The following is a 20,725-nucleotide window of genomic DNA, read 5'->3' as shown; positions in this document are numbered from 1 at the left end:
GTGTATATGAAGATTTTCTGATAAATTGAATTTTGTTATTTTTATTTTTTATTTATTTTAAAAATTTATTATTTATTTGGCTGCATTGGGTCTTAGTTGCAGCATGTGGGATCTTTGTTGTGGCATGTGGGATCTTCCGTTGCGGCGTGTGGGCTCTTCTCTAGTTGTTGTGCACAGGCTCCAGAGCGTGTGGGCTCAGTAGTTGCAGCGCTCGGGCTCCAGAGTGCGTGGGCTCTCTGGTTATGGTGTGTGGGCTCCAGAGTGCATGGGCTTAGTTGCCCTGCAGTATGTGGGATCTTAGTTGCCCAACCAGGGATCGAGCCATCGTCCCCTGCATTGGAAGGCGGATTCTTAACCACTGGACCACCAGGGAAGTCCCTGAAATTTTTTTTTTTAATTAATTAATTAATTAATTAATTTTTATTTTTGGCTGCGTTGGATCTTCGTTGCTGCCCGTGGGCTTTCTCTAGTTGTGGTGAGCGGGGGCTACTCTTTGTTGTGGTGTACGGGCTTCTCACTGCAGTGGCTTCTCTTGTTGCAGAGCACAGGCTCTAGGTGCACGGGCTTCAGTAGTTGTGGCACACGGGCTCAGTAGTTGTGGCACGGGGGCTCAGTAGTTGTGGCTCACGGCTCTAGAGCGCAGGCTCAGTAGTTGTAGCACAGGGGCTTAGTTGCTCCGCGGCATGTGGGATCTTCCCAGACCAGGGCTCGAACCCATGTCCCCTGCATTGGCAGGCGGATTCTTTTTTTTTTTTTTTTTAATTAATAGACTTTTACTTTTTAAAAAAAAAAAAGTATTTATTTATTTATTTATGGCTGTGTTGGGTCTTCGTTTCTCTGCGAGGGCTTTCTCTAGTTGCGGCAAGCGGGGGCCACTCTTCATCGCGGTGCGTGGGCCTCTCACTATCGCGGCCTCTCTTGTTGCGGAGCACAGGCTCCAGACGCGCAGGCTCAGTAATTGTGGCTCACGGGCCTAGTTGCTCCGCGGCACGTGGGATCTTCCCAGACCAGGGCTCGAACCCGTGTCCCCTGCATTGGCAGGCAGACTCTCAACCACTGCGCCACCAGGGAAGCCCCAGGCGGATTCTTAACCACTGCGCCACCAGGGAAACCCAATTTTGTTATTTTTAAATAGTCTTTTAAAAACCTTCAGCAAAACTGAGCTTTTCAGTAATACACTTAACTTTTTTTTTTTAAGATTTATTATTTATTTATTTTATTTATTTTTGGCTGCATCGGGTCTTAGTTGCAGTACTCAGAATCTTCCTTGAGGCATGCAGGATCCTTCATTTCAGTGCGTGGGCTCTTCCTTGTGGTGCACGGGCTTCTCTAGTTGTGGCGAGTGGGTTTTCTCTTCTCTAGTGGCACGCAGGCTCCAGGGTGCATGGGCTCTGTAGTTGTGGCACGCAGGCTCTAGTTGAGGCGTGCGTGAGCTCAGTAGTTGTGGCACGCAGGCTTAGTTGCCCTGAGGCGTGTTGGATCTTAGTTCCCTGACCAGGGGTTGAACCCATGTCCCCTGAATTGTAAGGCAGATTCTTTACCACTGGACCACCAGAGAAGTCCCAGTAATACACTTAACTTTGCATATGCAAATTTGGGTCATCACCTTGAAATTCCAGTGCAATCTAGATTTATATAAGGAAAAATAAGTTCTTTGATAGTCTAGACTGTCTTTGCACAAGCTGAGAAGAAAATATATTTTAGTTATATAAAATGGGATTATAACCGTCTTCCCTTTCTTTCTGAATAGGATTTAAATATTTAACAAGGATAAAATTTGTGAGGGCCTATTGAAATACTTCATTTGTAATCTGATCCAGTGTTAAAATGTGTACCTTTTAATAAGTTTTTATTTTTGTCCAAAAATAGTCATGGTAACAACTGACACATGATTTTTACGTTGATATAGGTTATTTCGATGCACACTGACTAGCATTCCTCAGACTCAGGCCTTACTGAATAAAGCCAAACTTCCTTTGGGACTGCTGCTTCATCCTTTTAAAGACCTAGTGGTATGTTTTACTAGCGAAAGTAAATGTCTTGTGGAAAATTATCTTGGTGGTAAGGAATTTTTTATAATAGTGCAAGAATTTGTTTGAGCTATCTTTAGGAATTTGACCATTGGCCGATTATTTGTATTTCAGCCAAAAATATTATTATCAAACACTTTCACAAAGAGATAAAATGAACATATTGTTGAAAAATTCAGGAGGTACTGAATAGAATAGAGGTACTGAAGAAAATAAATAAATGAACCATACTATTTTAACAAGTTGTAAATTGTTTACCCATTAAAATACTTTACCCATTCTCCCAGTTCTTCCATTCTTGGAGTAAATTCTGTTGCTTTAAGAAGCTGTTTCCAAAAAGAAGAAGAAAAGAAAATACGCCCTTCTACTTTTGTCCTAAGGCTCTGGGACCTTGACATGTGACCACATACGGTTTGAGAGAATCAGTCCATGAGTGAAGTGACTTTCCCATAACAAACCTCCTTTTGGTAATAGGATTGTATTGCCTTTACTGATTTTTGACTTTAACTTTAAATCTTTTAAAACGTAGGATAAACTTTAAATAGGAGCATAATTGCAAAGTCCAATAAAATATTTAAATATAATTTAACCATACCTTACTTTGTGACAATTCTTTTATGAGAACTTAGTAGCCTGTTAATATAACATGAAGAAACTTCCTAATGATTTAATTAGTCATTTTTTTAGAATATTGATCCTTCCTTCACCATTCAGCTCACAGATACGTTGTAAATTTACTATGCTGGTTTTGCAATGTAAACTTTTAATGAGAAAATAAATACTTTTTAAAAGGCAAAATTTAATGAGAATGGTCCTGGGGAAAATGACTAGGGTTTAAAAACCAATATATTTCATTACATAATTTTTTGTTTGGCAGCTTGGACACATTTTTTTACCTTAGTTTTTTCTCTAAAATTATAATATCCCAACAATTACTTGGAAGGTATGGATTAATTGCTTGACCTTTAGACATGATCATCATTGCCTTTAATAAATTAGTCCTTTTTTTTCAGCAATTGCCTGTGGTTACCTCTAGTACAATTGTGAGATGCCGTTCATGCAGGACATACATCAACCCTTTTGTCAGCTTTCTTGATCAAAGGAGATGGAAATGTAACTTATGTTACCGAGTCAATGATGGTATGTTTTTTTTTTTTAAACATTTAAACATTTCTACATGCGTTGTAGGGAAGTCAGATAACACAAATGTGAAGTTAAAAAACAAAACAAAACCTGGTCTTATTTACCCGTAATCCTTTCACTCAGATATAACTTCTTTTAACTTTTTTCTAGGCATTTATACTTATATATAAATAATTATATACTTCTTAAGCAAAAAATGTGATAATACTACTTTGATACCACTTTTTTACATTTATTCTATTGGGTATATAATAAATGGCATATTTCATGGTATTATTTAAGCCTGTAATTTAAGAAATATTTTTATTTAGAAATTGTCCCATGCCTTTTCTCTAGGGTGAAAGAAAATAAGTCCGCAGAGTAGCTGCCATTAGCTTCATTCACTGCTGTATGAAGGGAGGTGGGCAGTGCTAGAAGGTTAGTTGAATGTAGTTTTTTTAGTAACTGATGAGGAGGAGATCTTCTTCAGTAACTGTTTCACAATTTATATTTGAGGAATATCATCTAACCAACAACATTCTATTAGGATTAGAGAAGAAAAAAAGGGCATGCCGTTACCCACATTGAAAACTTGGTCTCTGTTTAGAAGGAAATTTCATTAAGCATTGGGAAATAGAGGAACTTGAGAGATTTTTTAAAACCATTTTTATTGTTTGTGTTTTTAGAGTAGAAGAAGTGAGGGTAGAAAAAGAGCATTCTTTTTACTCTGTAATGTAGAAAATATATGTATTTATAGTGTTTAGTACACCTTTAAAATCTTATGTATATATGCTTCAATATATGAAATTATTGAAGTCACTTTTGTGAGCAGCCCAGACCATTTCATGAACTATGGCTTACCCTTTAGCATATATAGGAATTTTAATTTTTAAACAGTTACTGGGAAGACAGATGCAATGATAATTAACACATTATTGACGGGGGATTTTTGCAGAAACTAACGCCTGTGGCCATAATATGTCTCTGGTCAAAAATGTGTTAATTTAGAAAATACTCCTTGAGCACTAGTGTTTTATAGGCAGTAGGCAACCGATATTCCATAGAGGTCTTATAACTATTGAAACTCACCATACCCTTAGGCTTTAACCTTTGAAGTATTTTACCGTAGCTTTCTAGGGGCAACCAGAGTCTGTACATTTCATATGTCAAATGTTATTATCCATGTACCACTGTGAAATTTAAGACAAAGTTTAGTCTTGCATTTAAGAAAATAATTGGCATTTAATGAATATTTATCATCCTTTCAAACTACTTTAGGAAAGCAGCTTTCCAAGAATTAAGAGAAAAAAGGGTATTAGAAGATAGGGAAAGAAAAATCATAGTGCTTGTGGTTGTAAAAGCAAAACATACTTAGTGCCATTCAGTGTGGAGGGGAATTGAATGGGACTCAAAAACAAAGTGTATTTAGCCCTTAATATTTAGTCTATATTGAATTATTTATAAATTCCTAAATTAAGAAAACAGCCAAATGCAAGCTATATTAAACTTAATCCTTTCAGTTTTAACATTATATATTGTTAACTCACATAGTTCCTGAAGAATTCATGTACAACCCTTTGACCAGAGTCTATGGAGAACCTCACAGAAGACCTGAAGTTCAAAATGCTACTATTGAGTTTATGGCTCCTTCAGAATACATGGTAAACTTTCATTTTTTATATAGCACAAATATTTCATTATACCTGGTTTTAAATAAAATATAAAGTCCTTTAACCAAAATTTTATATTTTTAATTTATAAAAGTTATCCTTGTTCATTATAAAAGTAGTTAATTTGTATATAAGGGTAAGTTTGAAAAGTAAAAGTGTATGTAAAGTTCCACTTACGTTTCTTGGGCATCCATCCAGAAACTTGCAATATAATATTGGGATCATACTTACTTTTAGGTCACTTCCAGTTTTTTTCTGTTACAATTAATGATGTGATGCACATCCTCTTTGCAACTACTTTTATACACTTGTGTGAATATCTGAGGTCTTGCATTTGAAAAGATAATAATTATGCCTAACGTTTAACTAGCACTATGCATTTTATAAAGCACATATATTTTTGATCATCACAAATAACTCTTAATTAAGCTGTTAATCCTGTTTTACGGATGTGAAACAAATTTAGTTAGGTGACTTGCCAGATCTTCTTTAGCAGGTGCTAGAGGTCTCATAAAAATTTAGGACTTTTGACTTGATTTCTCTTTCCCCATGCAATAATTGCCTCTAAGGAAAGGGAATATGAAGATAAGATTTAATACCAACTTTAATATTTTATTTTAGTATATTTTTGTGGGATAGTCTCTATCTGGTCAGTTGGGGACATTTTAGTATAGATATTACAAAGATTCAGTCTCTTTTCATCACATAGAAATTTCAGTGTAGAAAACATTTTTGTGACACTTAAATGGCTGGTGATCGCTTTCTGTAGTGTAGCTGTCCCTCTGTTGAATTAAAACCAAAAAATCAGAAGCATTTGTTCTTTTGAATTGGCCTTCCTGGGTTTCTTTAACTCCCAGGTTTTGTAAAAATGGCTTCCTTTAAATTTGGAAATTTGCCTATAGCAAGAGGTTTCCTTCCTTCCTGACTTACCTCTTGGGCAACAGGTTCTATGGATTTTGCAAGTGATATGTGCAAAAAAATATAAAAGTTAGTATACTACACGTGGAGTTCTGATTGTGGTTATTTGGTGCTTTTTATTTTATTATTATTTTTATTGAAAACAAAATACTTTTTATTTTGAGATAATTTTAGATTTATAGAAGGGTTTCAAAAATAGCACAAAGAGTTCACCCAGCTACCCCTAATGTAAACATTTTACGTAGCTCTAGGACAATCATCAAGCTTAAATTAACACTAGCACAACACTATGAATGAAACTACGGACTTTACTTGGATTTCACTAGTTTTTCCACTTAACGTCCTTTCCCTGTCCCAGGATTCAATCCACATTGCATTTAGTTTCTGTTCCTTTAGTCTCCTCCCATCTGTGGCAGTTCCTTAGCTTTTCCTTGTCTTTCATGACCTTGAGCTTTTTTTTTTTTTAATTAATTTTTATTGGAATATAGTTGCTTTACAATGTTGTGTTAGTTTCTGCTGTACAGCAAAGTGAATCAGTTATACGTATACGTATATCCCCTCTTTTTTAGATTTCCTTCCCATTTAGGTCACCACAGATCACTGAGTAGGGTTCCCTGTGCTAAAGAGCAGGTGCTCATTAGTTATCTATTTTATGCACAGTAGTGTATATATGTCAATCCCAATCTCCCAATTCGTACCTGCCTCCCCACCCCCCCCCCCGGCTTTTTATTGAATTGAAAACAAATCTTTGAACTTGGAAGTTTAAAATATACTTGTACATTTTTCTGGAACTTGGCTGAAATGTGTTGGTTAAATAACCAGCTCAGGCTAACTTGATTTGTCATTTTCAGAGCTGTACATTTCCCTAAATTGTGAAATATAATGTACATATGGAAAAGCCTATGAAACATAAATATATAGGTTACCAAATAATCATAGCACCACTGTTGCACCACACAGATCAAGAAATTGAACATTGCCGATACTCATAACTGCCTTTCTGATCACATTTCTTCCTCTTCCTGTCCTAGAAAAGATACTCTTCTGACCTATGATAATCATATCCTCGTTGTCCTTTTTCTAAGTATGCATCTGAAAAAAACTTCTTTCTATATTATTTTCTTAATGTATTATTATTTATTGTGGTCTCCACTTAATCTGTAAATAATGCTTATTTTATTGTTTTGCTATATATAGACACGACAAATGGTAAGTTTAAATTTAATTCTGTTAATTGTATTTAATGAGATCCTTTTTCTCCTTCAGTTACGACCACCTCAACCTCCAGTGTACCTTTTTGTATTTGATGTGTCTCACAATGCAGTTGAAACTGGATACTTGAATTCAGTTTGCCAGAGTTTGTTAGACAATCTGGATTTGTAAGTATCTTAATTCAGGTTAAATTATAAACTAACGGTGTTTGTAAAGTGAATAAGTAGTTTCAAACTATATTTTAAAAGTTATGTAATTATGTTCTAAAAGTCCACTTAAATCAGTACATAACTTTAGGCCTCACTTTCTCTGAGAAACATTAATTTATTTTAACTTTTTATTTTGGAAAAATTTCAAATATGTAGTAAATAGAAAGAATGTAATGAAGTTCCAGGTACCCAGCCTTCAACTTCAATATTTTTAGCATTCAGCTGTTCTTGCCTCATCTAACCCTTCCCTTCCCCCTTTTTTCCCTAGAGTATTTTAATACAAATCTCAGTCAGTATATCATTTACCTAGAAATACTTGGAATTATTTTTAACCCTAACTAAAATATGAGAATCACATCAAACAAAATTAGCAATAATTCCATAATGTGATATAATACCCAGTTCAATTTTTGTTCCTGGTTGTCTCCAGAATGTCTTTTTACTATGGGTTTGTTGAAATAAGAATCTAAACAGTATCTACACATTGCATTTGCTGGTCATATCTCTTAAGCCTCTTAAAATAACTGTACTTTAAGTGGTTCTTAGATACTTAGTGTAACACGTAAAAGCCAGTGTGACCTTTCAGTGTAATGAAATACTATTGTGCTCTTGTGTGTAAGGAAGAATGTGTAGGACCAAATCTCATCAGAAGTGGACTAACTCCCTCACCTTGGCGAAAGGCATTCTTGTTCTTATCAGCATTTGTATTTTTAATGTTGTAGGTTATGTATGGGGATTGTCTGTTGATGAGAGAGTTCACTGACTCACCCAAACATGAACAACAAAAATGAAAACTAGTTTGTCTTTCCCCTTATGAAACTATGGTCTACATATTTAAGTTCTTCAAAAACAGATCTTTTTGTTGATCTTCTTAAATGAATGCATTAAACAATAATTGAAAAGAGGTTTGGGCAATTTTTGTTTTAAAGATATGCAGTTCATAAATTTATATTACATTTTAGAGTTGGTGTATGGTAATTTTTTTGAAGTATTTTTTATAAATTAAAATCATCCTCAAACTTTTGTATATACTTTCCAGTATTTTTTATATATCATTTCCTAAGTGATTGATATAACTTTATATAGGTGTAATGAGTTTTGGATTGCTGTATTATTGCTGGGTTTTGTTGATTATTTGACTTATATATAGTGTTTTCTTTTGAGTAGTGTATGTTTTCATGGTGATTAAACATTGCACGGGTTAAAAACATTTATGTTGGGGCAGTTTTCATAACACAGAAGTAGATATTTGTATTTAACTCTTTGCAGATATTTTAGGTATGTATGTATATGGGAAAACTATAAAATACTCTTCTGAATTTGTTTTTAGGCTTCCTGGCAACACTAGGACAAAAATTGGCTTCATAACATTTGATAGTACAATCCACTTCTACAGCCTTCAAGAAGGTCTATCTCAACCTCAGATGCTAATAGTTTCAGATATTGAAGGTATATATTATATACTTAAAATTATTGAACTGCCTGAGGAGTTTTTAGTTTTAGAAATATTTCATGACTGTTCAACAAACTAGCAGCATATGGTATGATTCTACTATACTGAGGAAAACCTTGAGTATAAAATCATAAGATTTTTGGAATTGTAAGAGTCCCTCAGTCAAATCTCTCATTTTATAGAAGAGGAAACAGAATTATGGAGGTAAAGTGAGTTCTGAACAAGTCAACAAAAAACAAATTAATGTTAAAGCTCATTCAAGAAGTATTTGAGGATAGACCTAGATTAATTGAACAGAATAGAGAGCCCAGAAATAAGCCCTCACATATATGTTCAGTTGATTTTTGATAAGGACGCCAAGACCATTCAATGGGGAAAAGACAGTCTTTTCAACAAATGGTTCTGGGAAAACCAAACATGCAAAAGAATGAAGTTAGACCCTTACCATAAACCATATAAAAAAAAATTAACTCAGTGGATCAAAGACCTAAACTTAAGAACTAAAACTGTAAAACTCTTAGAAGGAAACATAGGGGAAAATCTTAATGACATTGGGTTTGGCAGTGATTTCTTGGATATGACACTAAAAGCAGAAGCAACAAAAGAAAAAATAAATAAATTGGATGTTATCACTGTTAAAATACTTTTGTACATGAAAGAAAACTGTCAAGAGAGTAAAAAGAAGTCACAGAATGGGAGAAAATATATGCATATGCAAATCACACATATGATGAAGGATTAATATAAAGAGCTTCTCAACTCAGCAGCAGCAACAAAAAAACACAATTTAAAAATGGACGAAGGACTTGAATAGACAATTCTCCAAAGATGTACAAATGGTCAATAAACACATGAAAAAATGCTCAACATCATTAGTCACTAGAGAAATGCAAATCAAAATCACGAGATACCACTTCACATCCATTAGAATGGTTATTATTTTCTTAAAAATGGAAAATAACAAGGGCTGGCAAGGATGTGGAAACATTGGAACTGTCATATATTGCTGGTGGGAATGTAGAATGGTGCAGTATTACGGAAGACAATTTGGCAGTTCCTCAAAAAGTTAGACATAGAATTACCATTATGAGCTACCAATTCTGCTTCCCAGTATATACCTAAAAGAGTTGAAAGCAAAAACTCAAACAAATACTCATACACCAATGTTCATAGCAACATTATTCACAATAGCCAAAAGTTGGAAACAACCTAAGTATCCATCAAGAGATGATTGGTTAAATAATGTGGTATATACATATAATGGAATATTATTCATCCCTAAGAATGAAATTCTGATGCATGCTACAACATGAATGAACCTTGAAAACATTATATCAGTACTAAGTGAAATAAACCAGATGCAAAAGGACAAAGATTATATGATTCCGCTTATATGAGGTACCGGGAATGGGTGAATTCATAGAGATATAGGTTAGAAAGTAGATTATAGATTATCAGGAGCTTGGGGGAAGGGAGAAATTATTTAATGGGTACTGTTTAGGATGATGAAAAGGTTCTGAAAATACATAATGATGATGGTTACACAACATTGTGAATGTACTTAATAGTACTGAATTGTACACTCAAAAATGATTAAGGTGGAGCTTCCCCGGTGGCGCAGTGGTTGAGAATTTGCCTGCCAATGCAGGGGAAACGGGTTCGAGCCCTGGTCTGGGAAGATCCCACATGCCGCAGAGCAAGTAGGCCCGTGAGCCACAATTACTGAGCCTGTGCGTCTGGAGTCTGTGCTCCGCAACAAGAGAGGCCGCGATAATGAGAGGCCCGCGCACCATGATGAAGAGTGGCCCCCACTTGCCGCAACCGGAGAAAGCCCTCGCACAGAAACGAAGACCCAACACAGCCATAAATAAATAAAAAATAAAAAAATAAAAAAAAATTTAAAAGTATCTTCTAAAAAAAAAAAGATTAAGTATATTTTGTATATTTTACCACAGTTTAAAAAATTAACTCCAAATGGATCATAGATCTGAGTATGAGACTAAAACTATAAAACTGTTAAAACATAAAAGTAAGTCTTCGTGACCTTGAATTAGGCAGTGATTTCTTAGATACAACACCAAAAGCACAAACACCAAAAGAAAAAACAGATAAGTTGGGCTTCCTAACAATTAAAAACTTTTGGATAAACAGCAAGGTCCTGCAGTATAGCACAGGGAACTATATTCAATATCCTGTGATAAACCATAATGGAAAAGAATATGGAAAAGAATATGTATATGTATAACTGAATCACTTTGCTGTACAGCAGAAATTAGCACAACATTGTAAATCAACTATACTTCAATAAACTAAAAAAAATTAAAATTTTTAAAAATTATAAAAGATTAAAACCTTTTGTGTTTCAAAGGATGCCATCATGAAAGTGAAGAATGAGAGAGCGAGAGAAAATATTTGCAAGTTACGTATCTGATCAAAATATATATCTAGATTATGTAAAAAACTTCTACAACTTATTAAAAAGACAACCTAATTAAAAAGTGGGCAAAGGATTTGAATAGACATGTCTCTATTCAATACACCATACTCAATATTCTGTATATGCAGTTGGCTTATAATCCCTTGAAAAGATGCTCCATATCATGAGTTATCAGGGAAATGCAGATGAAAAACCACAGTGAAATGACACATCACACCAGTTAAAAAAAATTCTCAAAACCAAAATTTTTTGCTGCTCTGAGCATATCTGAATAGCTGGGAAGGTTCCATGAGTATTGGTTTTGGGGTTACAAATAAATTTTAATAAGTAGGCAAGTTTGCAACTATAAAATCTATGAATTAGGGGGATTGACTGTACAACTTTAAAATGAAATAGTTGAATAGAGCCCCCTTCTGTCTTGGTTGTTCCAGGTCTCACAACAGAGCAGCCGAGTCAGTCATTCATTTATTTCCCTTATCTATTTACCCAGGTACTTATTTGGCATAAAATAAAATCACTGAACAGGTGATTCTGATGATGGGCCAAGTTGTGAATTTACTGATATGGTCCAGCCTCTCAATTTTATACATGAGCTGATAAATGGAATATCCCTTGCTGGATGTCACATAGCAAAACTTTTTTTAAAGGACAGTGACAAGTATTTGCAAGGATGTGGAGAAATCGGAACCCTCATTAACTAGTAGTAGGAATGGAAAATGGTGCCGCCATTAGGGAAATCATTTTGTCAGTTCCTCTGGAAGTTAAACTTAGAGTTACCATATAACCAGCAATTTTACTTAATAGGTATATGCTCAAGAAAATTAAAAACATGTCTATACTGTAAAAGCAACTACACTTCAATTTTTAAAAATTGCTAAATATGAATTATTAAAAATAAAACAATACAGAACATGTCCACACAAAAATGTGTACATGAACGTTGGTAGCAACTCAGCCAAGAAGTGGAAACAACCCAACATAAACAAAATGTAGAATATCCATACAATGAAATGTTTTGTTACTCAGCAATAAAAAAGAATAAAGTACTGATAAATGCTACAACATGGATGAACCTTGAACACATGAAGCTAAGTGTAAGAAGCCAGTCACAAAGGACCTCATAGTGTGACTCCATTAATATGAAATGTCGAGAATAGGCCAATCCAGAGACAGAAAGTGGCTGCCTAGAGCTGTGGGAGTTGACGGGGAATTGAGGAATGACTGTTAATTGGTGTGGGGTTCCCTTTTGGGATGATGAAAAGGATCTAGAATTAGATAGTGGTGGTAGCTGTACAACTCTGTGCATATATTAAAAAATCACTGAATTGTATCTTCTGCAAGGGTAAATTTTATGGTATGTGAATTATATCGTAAAACTTTTATTAAAATCTGTTTAATTTTAAAGAAAAAGGAAGAAATCTAAAGAATAGTACATTTTTTATATGATAGTTAAAGTAAATATTTAATGTTTCAGATTATTTGTTGGTGTTATTTTTCATGAACATTATGATGAGCCTTATTTTTGTAATTTTTTAATAAAAAATAAACAGTACAAAAATGTAGAAAGTGAGACCCCTCATAATCCTGCATCACCACCCACATTTCCTTCACAGTTTGCTTCCTTCTAAGAAAGGATATTTAATTCCTAAGAAAGAACAAATTTGAATCCTGAGAAGCTCTTCTGATGTGGCCATTTAGCATACCTCCTGATTCACTTGACTTTGTAGTCCCATAAGTAGAATGGGGGCCTTCTTTATGAGAAAGTATGTGCTTTATGAATGACAGAGCTGTTGGTGGGCTGTATTACTTCCATGTCAAGACACAGAATTCTTGTGTGTCATCTTAGTCAACTTTTTTTTTTAATGCCAAGAGTGTTTCTTTGGCTGGCTTCTGGGGCTAAGCAAGAATTCTAAAGCAGGATTCTAAATTGTCTTTAACCTAAGAAGCAGAGTACTTGTACAAACCCTTACTGAGTGCTTGTGGGTCAGTATTTTCTATTTGGGAGGCTATTTACCTTTTACATGGTAATAGATAAGCTGCAGTAAAAGCCTAAATCAGTGCTCTTTTGGTGACCCTGAACATACGTAGACATTGCTGTACAAATGGAGGGAGGTGGCTCTTCTCTAAGTATGGGGGTGGTTAATTATATCACTGTTATGTATTTGGAACATCTTTAACAATTAAGTTTTGTTTAAGAGAAATATTTATTTGTTCTTTCAGATGTTTTTATACCTATGCCAGAGAACTTATTAGTAAATTTAAATGAAAGTAAAGAGGTAAGGGACACTTTCCTATCTGACATGTTTAATTGAAATGTTGAAGGAATATATTTTTAAAATGAACTTTAAGTAGAATTTTGCTTCTCTCTGTGACATTTCTAAGATGTGTAGCATTTTATATTTGCAGTTAGTTAAAATTCATCAGATGAACAGCTTTTGATTTTGCCCTTGAACTGATTGCTTTTAAGTTTAATGTATCCATTTGTAGTAGGGTAGAAGATAAGCCTATTCCATAAATGAGAGAAACCTGAAGGAAACCTGCCTTGCCAGCCATTTGGGAAATTGGGAGGGTTGCTGAGATAAGCTTCTGGTCACTACATAGAAGCACTTTAGGCTGCTTTCAGTGCCCTTTGCTTTTCTGATTCACAGAGTGTCATTGGGGTCAGTTCAGAAGAAACTCTTATTACCTGCCTGGAAATTGCCATGACATAATACAGTGAGAGGTGAACAGAATGTGTCTGAAGGGGGGATGTTGTCTACCCTGTACATGCATATATGCCGTAGGGGTAACATTTTAACTAGCAAGTCTATGGTCTCAGCTGTTGGCAACGGTGACTTCGCCATAGTGTGAAGTATTTTTTTCCCATTAACTCTCTTTATTTGTACAACCTAACCTGAATAGGTAGTTGTTTTTTGTTTTGTTTTTCTTTTGTAGTAATATTACTAGTTGGCAAATTTACTGGCTATCTTAGATTTTGCAATAGGGAAGAGTTAAACACACTTTGGAACTGAAAAGAATAAAGTGTATAGAGGTGATTGAGAAGGCCATATTTCATGGCATTTAAATATGTAAAATCTCTAAACTGATGGTTCTTTTGGATACATTTGGACTTATAGTCTTGCTGGACTACTGCATGTGCAAGAACTGTAAGGCCCCAATTTTGATTTGTCTTGCTTGCCAATTTATAATGTTGACTTAAAATGGCTTTCTTGTCATTTGACCAACTTCATTGTTTACTGTACTGTCTGTAGATTCTCTTACCATCATCATGACTCAATGTCTTGTCTATTGTATGAGTCAGTGACTTAATGTGAAAAAAATTTTTTTTATTGTAACACTCTTGAGTTTTCTTGCTTTATTTCACAAGCTCGTCCAAGATTTACTGAAAACTTTGCCGCAAATGTTCACCAAGACCCTGGAGACCCAGAGTGCCTTGGGTCCAGCCCTTCAGGCTGCCTTTAAGCTGATGTCCCCAACTGGTGGTCGAATGTCTGTTTTTCAAACACAACTCCCAACTCTTGGAGTGGGAGCCCTGAAACCACGAGAGGAACCCAACCAAAGGTCGTCTGCTAAGGTTAGAACGTCATCAAGTGCATGATAAGATTTATGCTGGTGCTTTGTCCCTTTGAGTACAGAGCTTATTTCAAATTTATTTTTCAGTTGTGAAAAGGAGGGAATATAAGGAAATGGATAAAGCATTTCTCCTCTTTTATGTAGACATTTCTATTTTATTACATTATTTTCTATCTGATTCGCCCATACCTTATGTATAGATCTTTAGCAGGCCATAGCAATGCCACCTGCCTTTGATGAGAAAGTCAGGCAGACTAAGAGAATGCTTGCCAGGGACAAAGTAGAACCTGGATGATGAATAAAAAGTAGTCATGGTTTGGTATATTGACTGCCATGGATTGCTTTTGAGCACCTTGTGTGTGTAAACTTAGTTTGAGATGTGTATTTCTCAAAAGATTATGATAGTGTGGCCGGCCATATACTGTAATGATTAGGGTGTCAGTCTTGGAATAAGTCTGCCTAAGTCTCACTGCTTTTTAGATGTGTGAGCTTGAATAGTTACATAATTTCTTTACCCTTCTTTTTCCTTATATTTATAAAATGAAAATATTGATAGTACCCATCTCTTATGATAGATGAAAAGTATTACATATGAATTTAGAAGCTTCCAGAATAATAATCATTTAATAGATTATCAAAATTAGTATAATAGATGTATTTCTTTTTAAAAGTAAAACAAAATAGTAAATTCTTAAGCAGGACATGTTTCATACTGAAAAAAGAGGAAACAACACAAAAGGATTTTGTAGAATGCCCAAGGATAATTGTTAACCCTTGGTATATATGGATAGGTGTATAAATTTTATGACAATTTAATGATTTAAAATTTTTTCTCTTCGTAATTATGAATAGGAAATTCACTTGACACCATCAACTGACTTCTATAAGAAATTAGCCTTGGACTGTTCTGGTCAGCAGGTAGCTGTTGACTTATTCCTTCTCAGTGGACAGTATTCTGATTTGGCTTCTCTGGGTAAGTTCTTCCTAGTGATTATTTTTCTCATGTGAATGTCAAAATGGTATTTTTATGATGATATGTTAAAGAGAGGACAAAGTGAAAGAATTCTTATTCCCTTGGGAAGTTAGTTTAGTTTATAATAAACTTTATAGTCTTCTACTCTGAATGTTTATAATAGAGAAATTTCTATATTACTATTTAAAGGGATGAAATAATTCTTTTTTGCCAAATCTTAGGAGGCTAAGGGAAGATTGATTCAAATGCTTGTAGTTACTCTGGTGTAGTAATAGTAGTTAATAGCAGAATTTAAAAGGAGTATGTGTTCTCTTCCAGGTTGTATTTCTCGGTATTCAGCAGGTAGTGTCTATTATTATCCCTCTTACCACCATCAGCACAACCCAGTGCAAGTGCAGAAATTACAGAAGGAGCTACAGAGATACCTCACTCGGAAGATTGGCTTTGAGGCAGTCATGAGGATTCGGTGTACCAAAGGTGGGGGCACTTTTTTTTTTTTTACACTTACAAAGGCGTAAATGTTGCTTTTGATATGAATAAATATACACATATTTTTACCTAGTCTTTTCTCATAAGATTTGTTCTTCTAAGGTATTGTACTTACTTTGATGGACTATGCAATTAAGAATAGAGAAGATACATATTGAAAAACTAAGCACTATTTTTTTTATAGGAATTGCTATTTTTTAAAATTTATTATTTTATTTATTTATTAATTTATTTATTTTGGCTGTGTTGGGTCTTCGTTGCTGCAAGCTGGCTTTCTCTAGTTGCAGCGAGCGGACTTCTCATTGCGGTGGCTTCTCTTGTTGCGGAGCGCGGGCTCTAGGTGTGCAGGCTTCAGTAGTTGTGGCTTGCAGGCTCTAGAGCACAGGCTCAGCAGCTGTGGCACATGGGCTTAGTTGCTCCGCGGCATGTGGGATCTTCCCAGACCAGGGCTCGAATCCGCGTCCCCTGCGTTGGCTGTCGGATTCTTAACCACTGCGCCACCTGGGAAGCCCTAGGGACTATTTTGAAAATACTAAAAACCACTGAATTGTACACTTGAAAAGTGTGGGGTTTTTTGTATGTGAATTGTATCTCAGTGAAAAAATATCTCATCCCCAAACAAAATAAAACATATTACTGATGGATTTTTATTCCACTTATTGAACAGTAGTAGTGGAAGATCTTTTTTTTTAACAACTATTTTTTAAAATTGTGGTAAAACAGACATAACATAAAATTTACCATTTTACAGGACTTCCCTGGTGGTCCAGTGGTTAAGACTCCATGCTTCCGATGCAGGGGGCGCAGGTTCAATCCCTGGTCGGGGAACTAAGATCCCACATGCTGCACAGTGCAGCCAAAAAATTAAAAATTAAAAAAAAATTTTACCATTTTTAAGTATACATTTGAGTGGCATTAAGTATATTCTCATTGTTGTGCAGCCGTCACCACCATCCATCACCAGAAGTAGGGTATCTTTTAGTTTGTGTTCTTCTCATTCTGCACCTGCTACTAATACCTTGCCACACTGTTGCTTTGGAAATAGTCTCACAGTTTCAGAATGCGTATGTTCAATATGTTTTTCAGGATAACTGTTTTGTGGTTGCTAAATGTGACAACTGTTTTCTTATGAAAGTGGGAAATTATAATTCTTGATATTTCTTCGCATTATCAACCTGTTTCTACTCTTTTATTCAGATTTTAAAATATTACTGCTCTGTAAAAGGGTGTGAAGCAATAATTTTTTACAGTGGAAAGATTATGTGAAATATGTAGCAAAAAATAGGTATCAAAAGATAAGGATCCACAAACCTGTCCACTGGATAGATGTTAAAATCTGTTGATCAAATGATGTGTCAGATGAAGTATCAGATAAACACTTAAGAGGTTGCCACGTCTCCAAACAGCGCACAGATATTGGTGTCACCCATAACCGATCAGTTTCCACAATAGCATTCTGTTTCCTTTTTTTTAATAGAAACTTTATTGAGATAAAATTTACATATCATACAATTTACCCATTTGAAATGTACAATTCAGTGGTTTTAAATATATTCACCACGATATTACCACGATCAATTTTAGAACACTTTCATCATTCCCAAAAGCTACCCTGTACTGATTAGGAGTCACTTTTCATTCCCCCACCTAGGCGACTGCCAGTCTGCTTTCTGTCTCTGGACTCGCCTGTTCTGGGTATTTCATATTAATGGAGTCATACAATATGAGGTCCTCTGTAACTGGCTTCTTACACTTTAATGTTTTCAAGGTTCATCCATGTTGTAGCATATATCAGTATTTCATTACCCCCCCCTTAAAAAAAAATTTCGTTTGTTTTTATTTCTCATAGTATTCTATTGTATAGATACCTCATTTTGTTTATCCTTTTATCAGTTGATGAATATTTGGGTTGTTTCCACTTTTTGGATATTATGAATAGTATTGCTATGAACTTTTTTTTTTTTTTTTTTTTTAATTTTGGCCACACTGTGTAGCATGTGGGATCTTAGTTCCCCAAGCAGGGGTCGAACCCACGCCCCCTGCAGTGGAAGCGCAGAGCCCTAACCAGTGGACCGCCAGGGATGTCCCTTGCTATGAACATTTGTGTAGAGGGTTTTGGACCTGTTTTCATTTCTCTCAGGTCTATACCTAAGGTATATACTTGAGTCATATGGTAACTATGTTTAGCTTTTTGAGGAACAGCCAGACTGTCTTCTAGAAGTTGCACCATTATACATTCCCACTAACAGTGAAAGTACTGATTTCTTCACATCCTCTTCAATACTTGTTATTGTCCTGTTTTTTTTTTTTAGCCATCTTAGTGGGTGTGATGTGGTATCTTGTTGAGGTTTTGATTTGTATTTCCCTATTCATGAATGAGGTTGAACATCTTTTCTTGTGCTTATTGGTTTTATTTATCTTCTTTGGAGAAATGTCTGTTCAGATCCTTTTTCCATTTAAAAACTTGGTTTGTTTGTCTTTTTATTATTGAGGTTTTTTTTAAAAAATAAATTTATTTATTTATTTATTAAACTAATTAATTTATTTATTTTTGTCTGTGTTGGGTCTTCATTTCTGTGCGAGGGCTTTCTCTAGTCGTGGCGAGCGGGGGCCACTCTTCATCGTGGTGTGCAGGCCTCTCACTGTCGCGGCCTCTCTTGTTGCGGAGCACAGGCTCCAGACGCGCAGGCTCAGTAGTTGTGGGCCCAGTTGCTCTGCGGCATGTGGGATCTTCCCAGACCAGGGCTCGAACCCGTGTCCCCTGCATTGGCAGGCAGATTCTCAACCACTGTGCCACCAGGGAAGCCCTATTATTGAGTTTTAAGTGTTCTTTATATATTTTTAGATAAGGCCTCTATCAAATATATGATTTGCAAAATTCTTTCTCCATTTTGTGGGTTGCCTTTTTCACTTTCTTAATGGTACCCTTTAAGGCACAATTGTTTTTAATTTTGGTGATGTCCCATTTATCAACTTCTTCTGTTTGTGTTTTTGGTATCTTATTGTAGCATTAAACCACTGCTTAATCCAAGGTCATGAACATTTATACATATGTTGTCTTCTAAGACTTTTATAGTTACAATTCTCATATTTAAGTCTTTGATTTATTTTTAGTTAATTTTTGTATTTGATGAGGAAGGTGTTTGACTTCATTCTTTTGCATCTGGATATGCATTTGTCCCAGCAGCTTTTGTTAAAAAGACTATTCTCTCCCTGTTGAATTGTCTTGGTGTCCATGGCCCCTTGTTGAAAATCAGTTGATCATAAATGTGAGGGTTTGTTTCTGGATTCTGAATTTTATTCTTTTAATCTGTCTATCTTATGCCAGTACCAAACTTTCTTGACTGTTGTGACTTTGTAATAAGTTTGAAATTAGGAAGTATGAGTCCTCCCAACTTTTCTCTTCCTTACCAAGATTGTTATGATATTCTGGGTCCCTTGCATTTCCGTATGAATTTTAATTTCATCTTGTCAATTTCTGCAAAGAAGCCAGCTGATATTGGATAGGAATTGTATTTAATAGGTGAATTTGGGGAATATTGGCATCTTAACAATAATAAGTCTTCCCATCCAAAAACATGGTATGTCTCTTCTTTAATTTTTTCAACAATATTTTGCAGTTTTCAGAATGTAAGTTTTGCATTTCTTTTGTTAAATTTATTCCTAAATATTTTTTTCCATTATATTGTAAATAGAATTATTTTTAAAATTTCTTTCTCCTATAAATATAATTAATTCTTTGTATACTGATCTTGTATCCAGCAACCTTGTTGAACTTGCTTGTTAATTCTAATAGTTTTTTAGTATTTATGTTTTAAAGGGCCCATTTGTTGTATCCCATTCATTCAAGATTGATGGACCTCAGAAATGATTATTTCTGCAGATATTGGCTCTAAATTAAGGGGAGTGTACATCCTAAAAGTGCTTTTAAGACTTTTTCTATTTGGCAGGACAGAAGCTATTTTATATGTACCTAACTTTGCATAAAGAGCTTGGACATAGAAACCAACCTATGCCCTCTTTCTAGAGTGCTTAATTTACTAAATCTTTGTGGTTAATTTGCTTAGGTTTCTCTCTCTTTTAATGATAAATTACATTAAATTCATATTACATGAAATAATATGCTCTTGGTAAAGCTACAAAAAAAAAAAGGTACAGTACAAAAAGATATAAAATGAGAAATTAAACTTAAGCCAGTATAGTCTACCTCAGAGTTTCTCATATGCCCTTGAAAAAGTTTTCCCATGCATATATAAGCATGGGAATATATTTTTGCCTTCAAATAAAAGCAGCAGGATCACATCTGGTTTCTTTTTCTGTACATACTTTGTTTTCGTATGTACAGAACTACATCCTCCTTTTTTTCCTGATTTCTGTTGTAAAGTTGGTTTTTATTTCACAAGCAAAATATATACCTGTTATTGTAAAAAATGAAAACATTATTGATAAAGCTAAAGTCCTCTTGCATAAGCTTGTGTGTGTTATTTCACTTTCACTCTGTCCTTATGTAGTCACTATAACCACATTGCGGTAATGCTGTTTTTCTATACATTTACATACATATGTACCTCTCCATGGAAAATATATAGTACAGTGTAGTAGCATAAATAACATTGTACATGTTTTCAGCAAGTCTTGA

General features: G+C 34.9%; 1 protein-coding gene across 4 annotated transcripts in view; it reads left to right on the top strand.

The window, feature by feature from the left end:
• The window catches only part of SEC24A (SEC24 homolog A, COPII coat complex component), a 104,403-nt gene that overhangs the window by 65,934 nt on the left and 17,744 nt on the right, over window positions 1-20,725 (top strand). For 3 of the 4 annotated variants that reach the window (XM_082454707.1, XM_082454709.1, XM_082454708.1), the window contains 9 exons: window positions 1,910-2,012; window positions 3,044-3,170; window positions 4,704-4,813; window positions 7,007-7,119; window positions 8,492-8,610; window positions 13,272-13,327; window positions 14,419-14,625; window positions 15,477-15,597; window positions 15,916-16,074. In XM_082454707.1, coding sequence (XP_082310833.1) covers window positions 1,910-2,012; window positions 3,044-3,170; window positions 4,704-4,813; window positions 7,007-7,119; window positions 8,492-8,610; window positions 13,272-13,327; window positions 14,419-14,625; window positions 15,477-15,597; window positions 15,916-16,074 — 1,115 coding nt within the window. The other variant, XM_082454710.1, reaches the window with a different exon arrangement.

The sequence above is a fragment of the Balaenoptera physalus genome, assembly GCF_965194825.1.
Source record: "Balaenoptera physalus genome assembly, chromosome: 3".
NCBI classification, from domain to species: Eukaryota; Metazoa; Chordata; class Mammalia; order Artiodactyla; family Balaenopteridae; genus Balaenoptera; species Balaenoptera physalus.
This window is presented reverse-complemented; position numbering and strand designations above follow the sequence as displayed.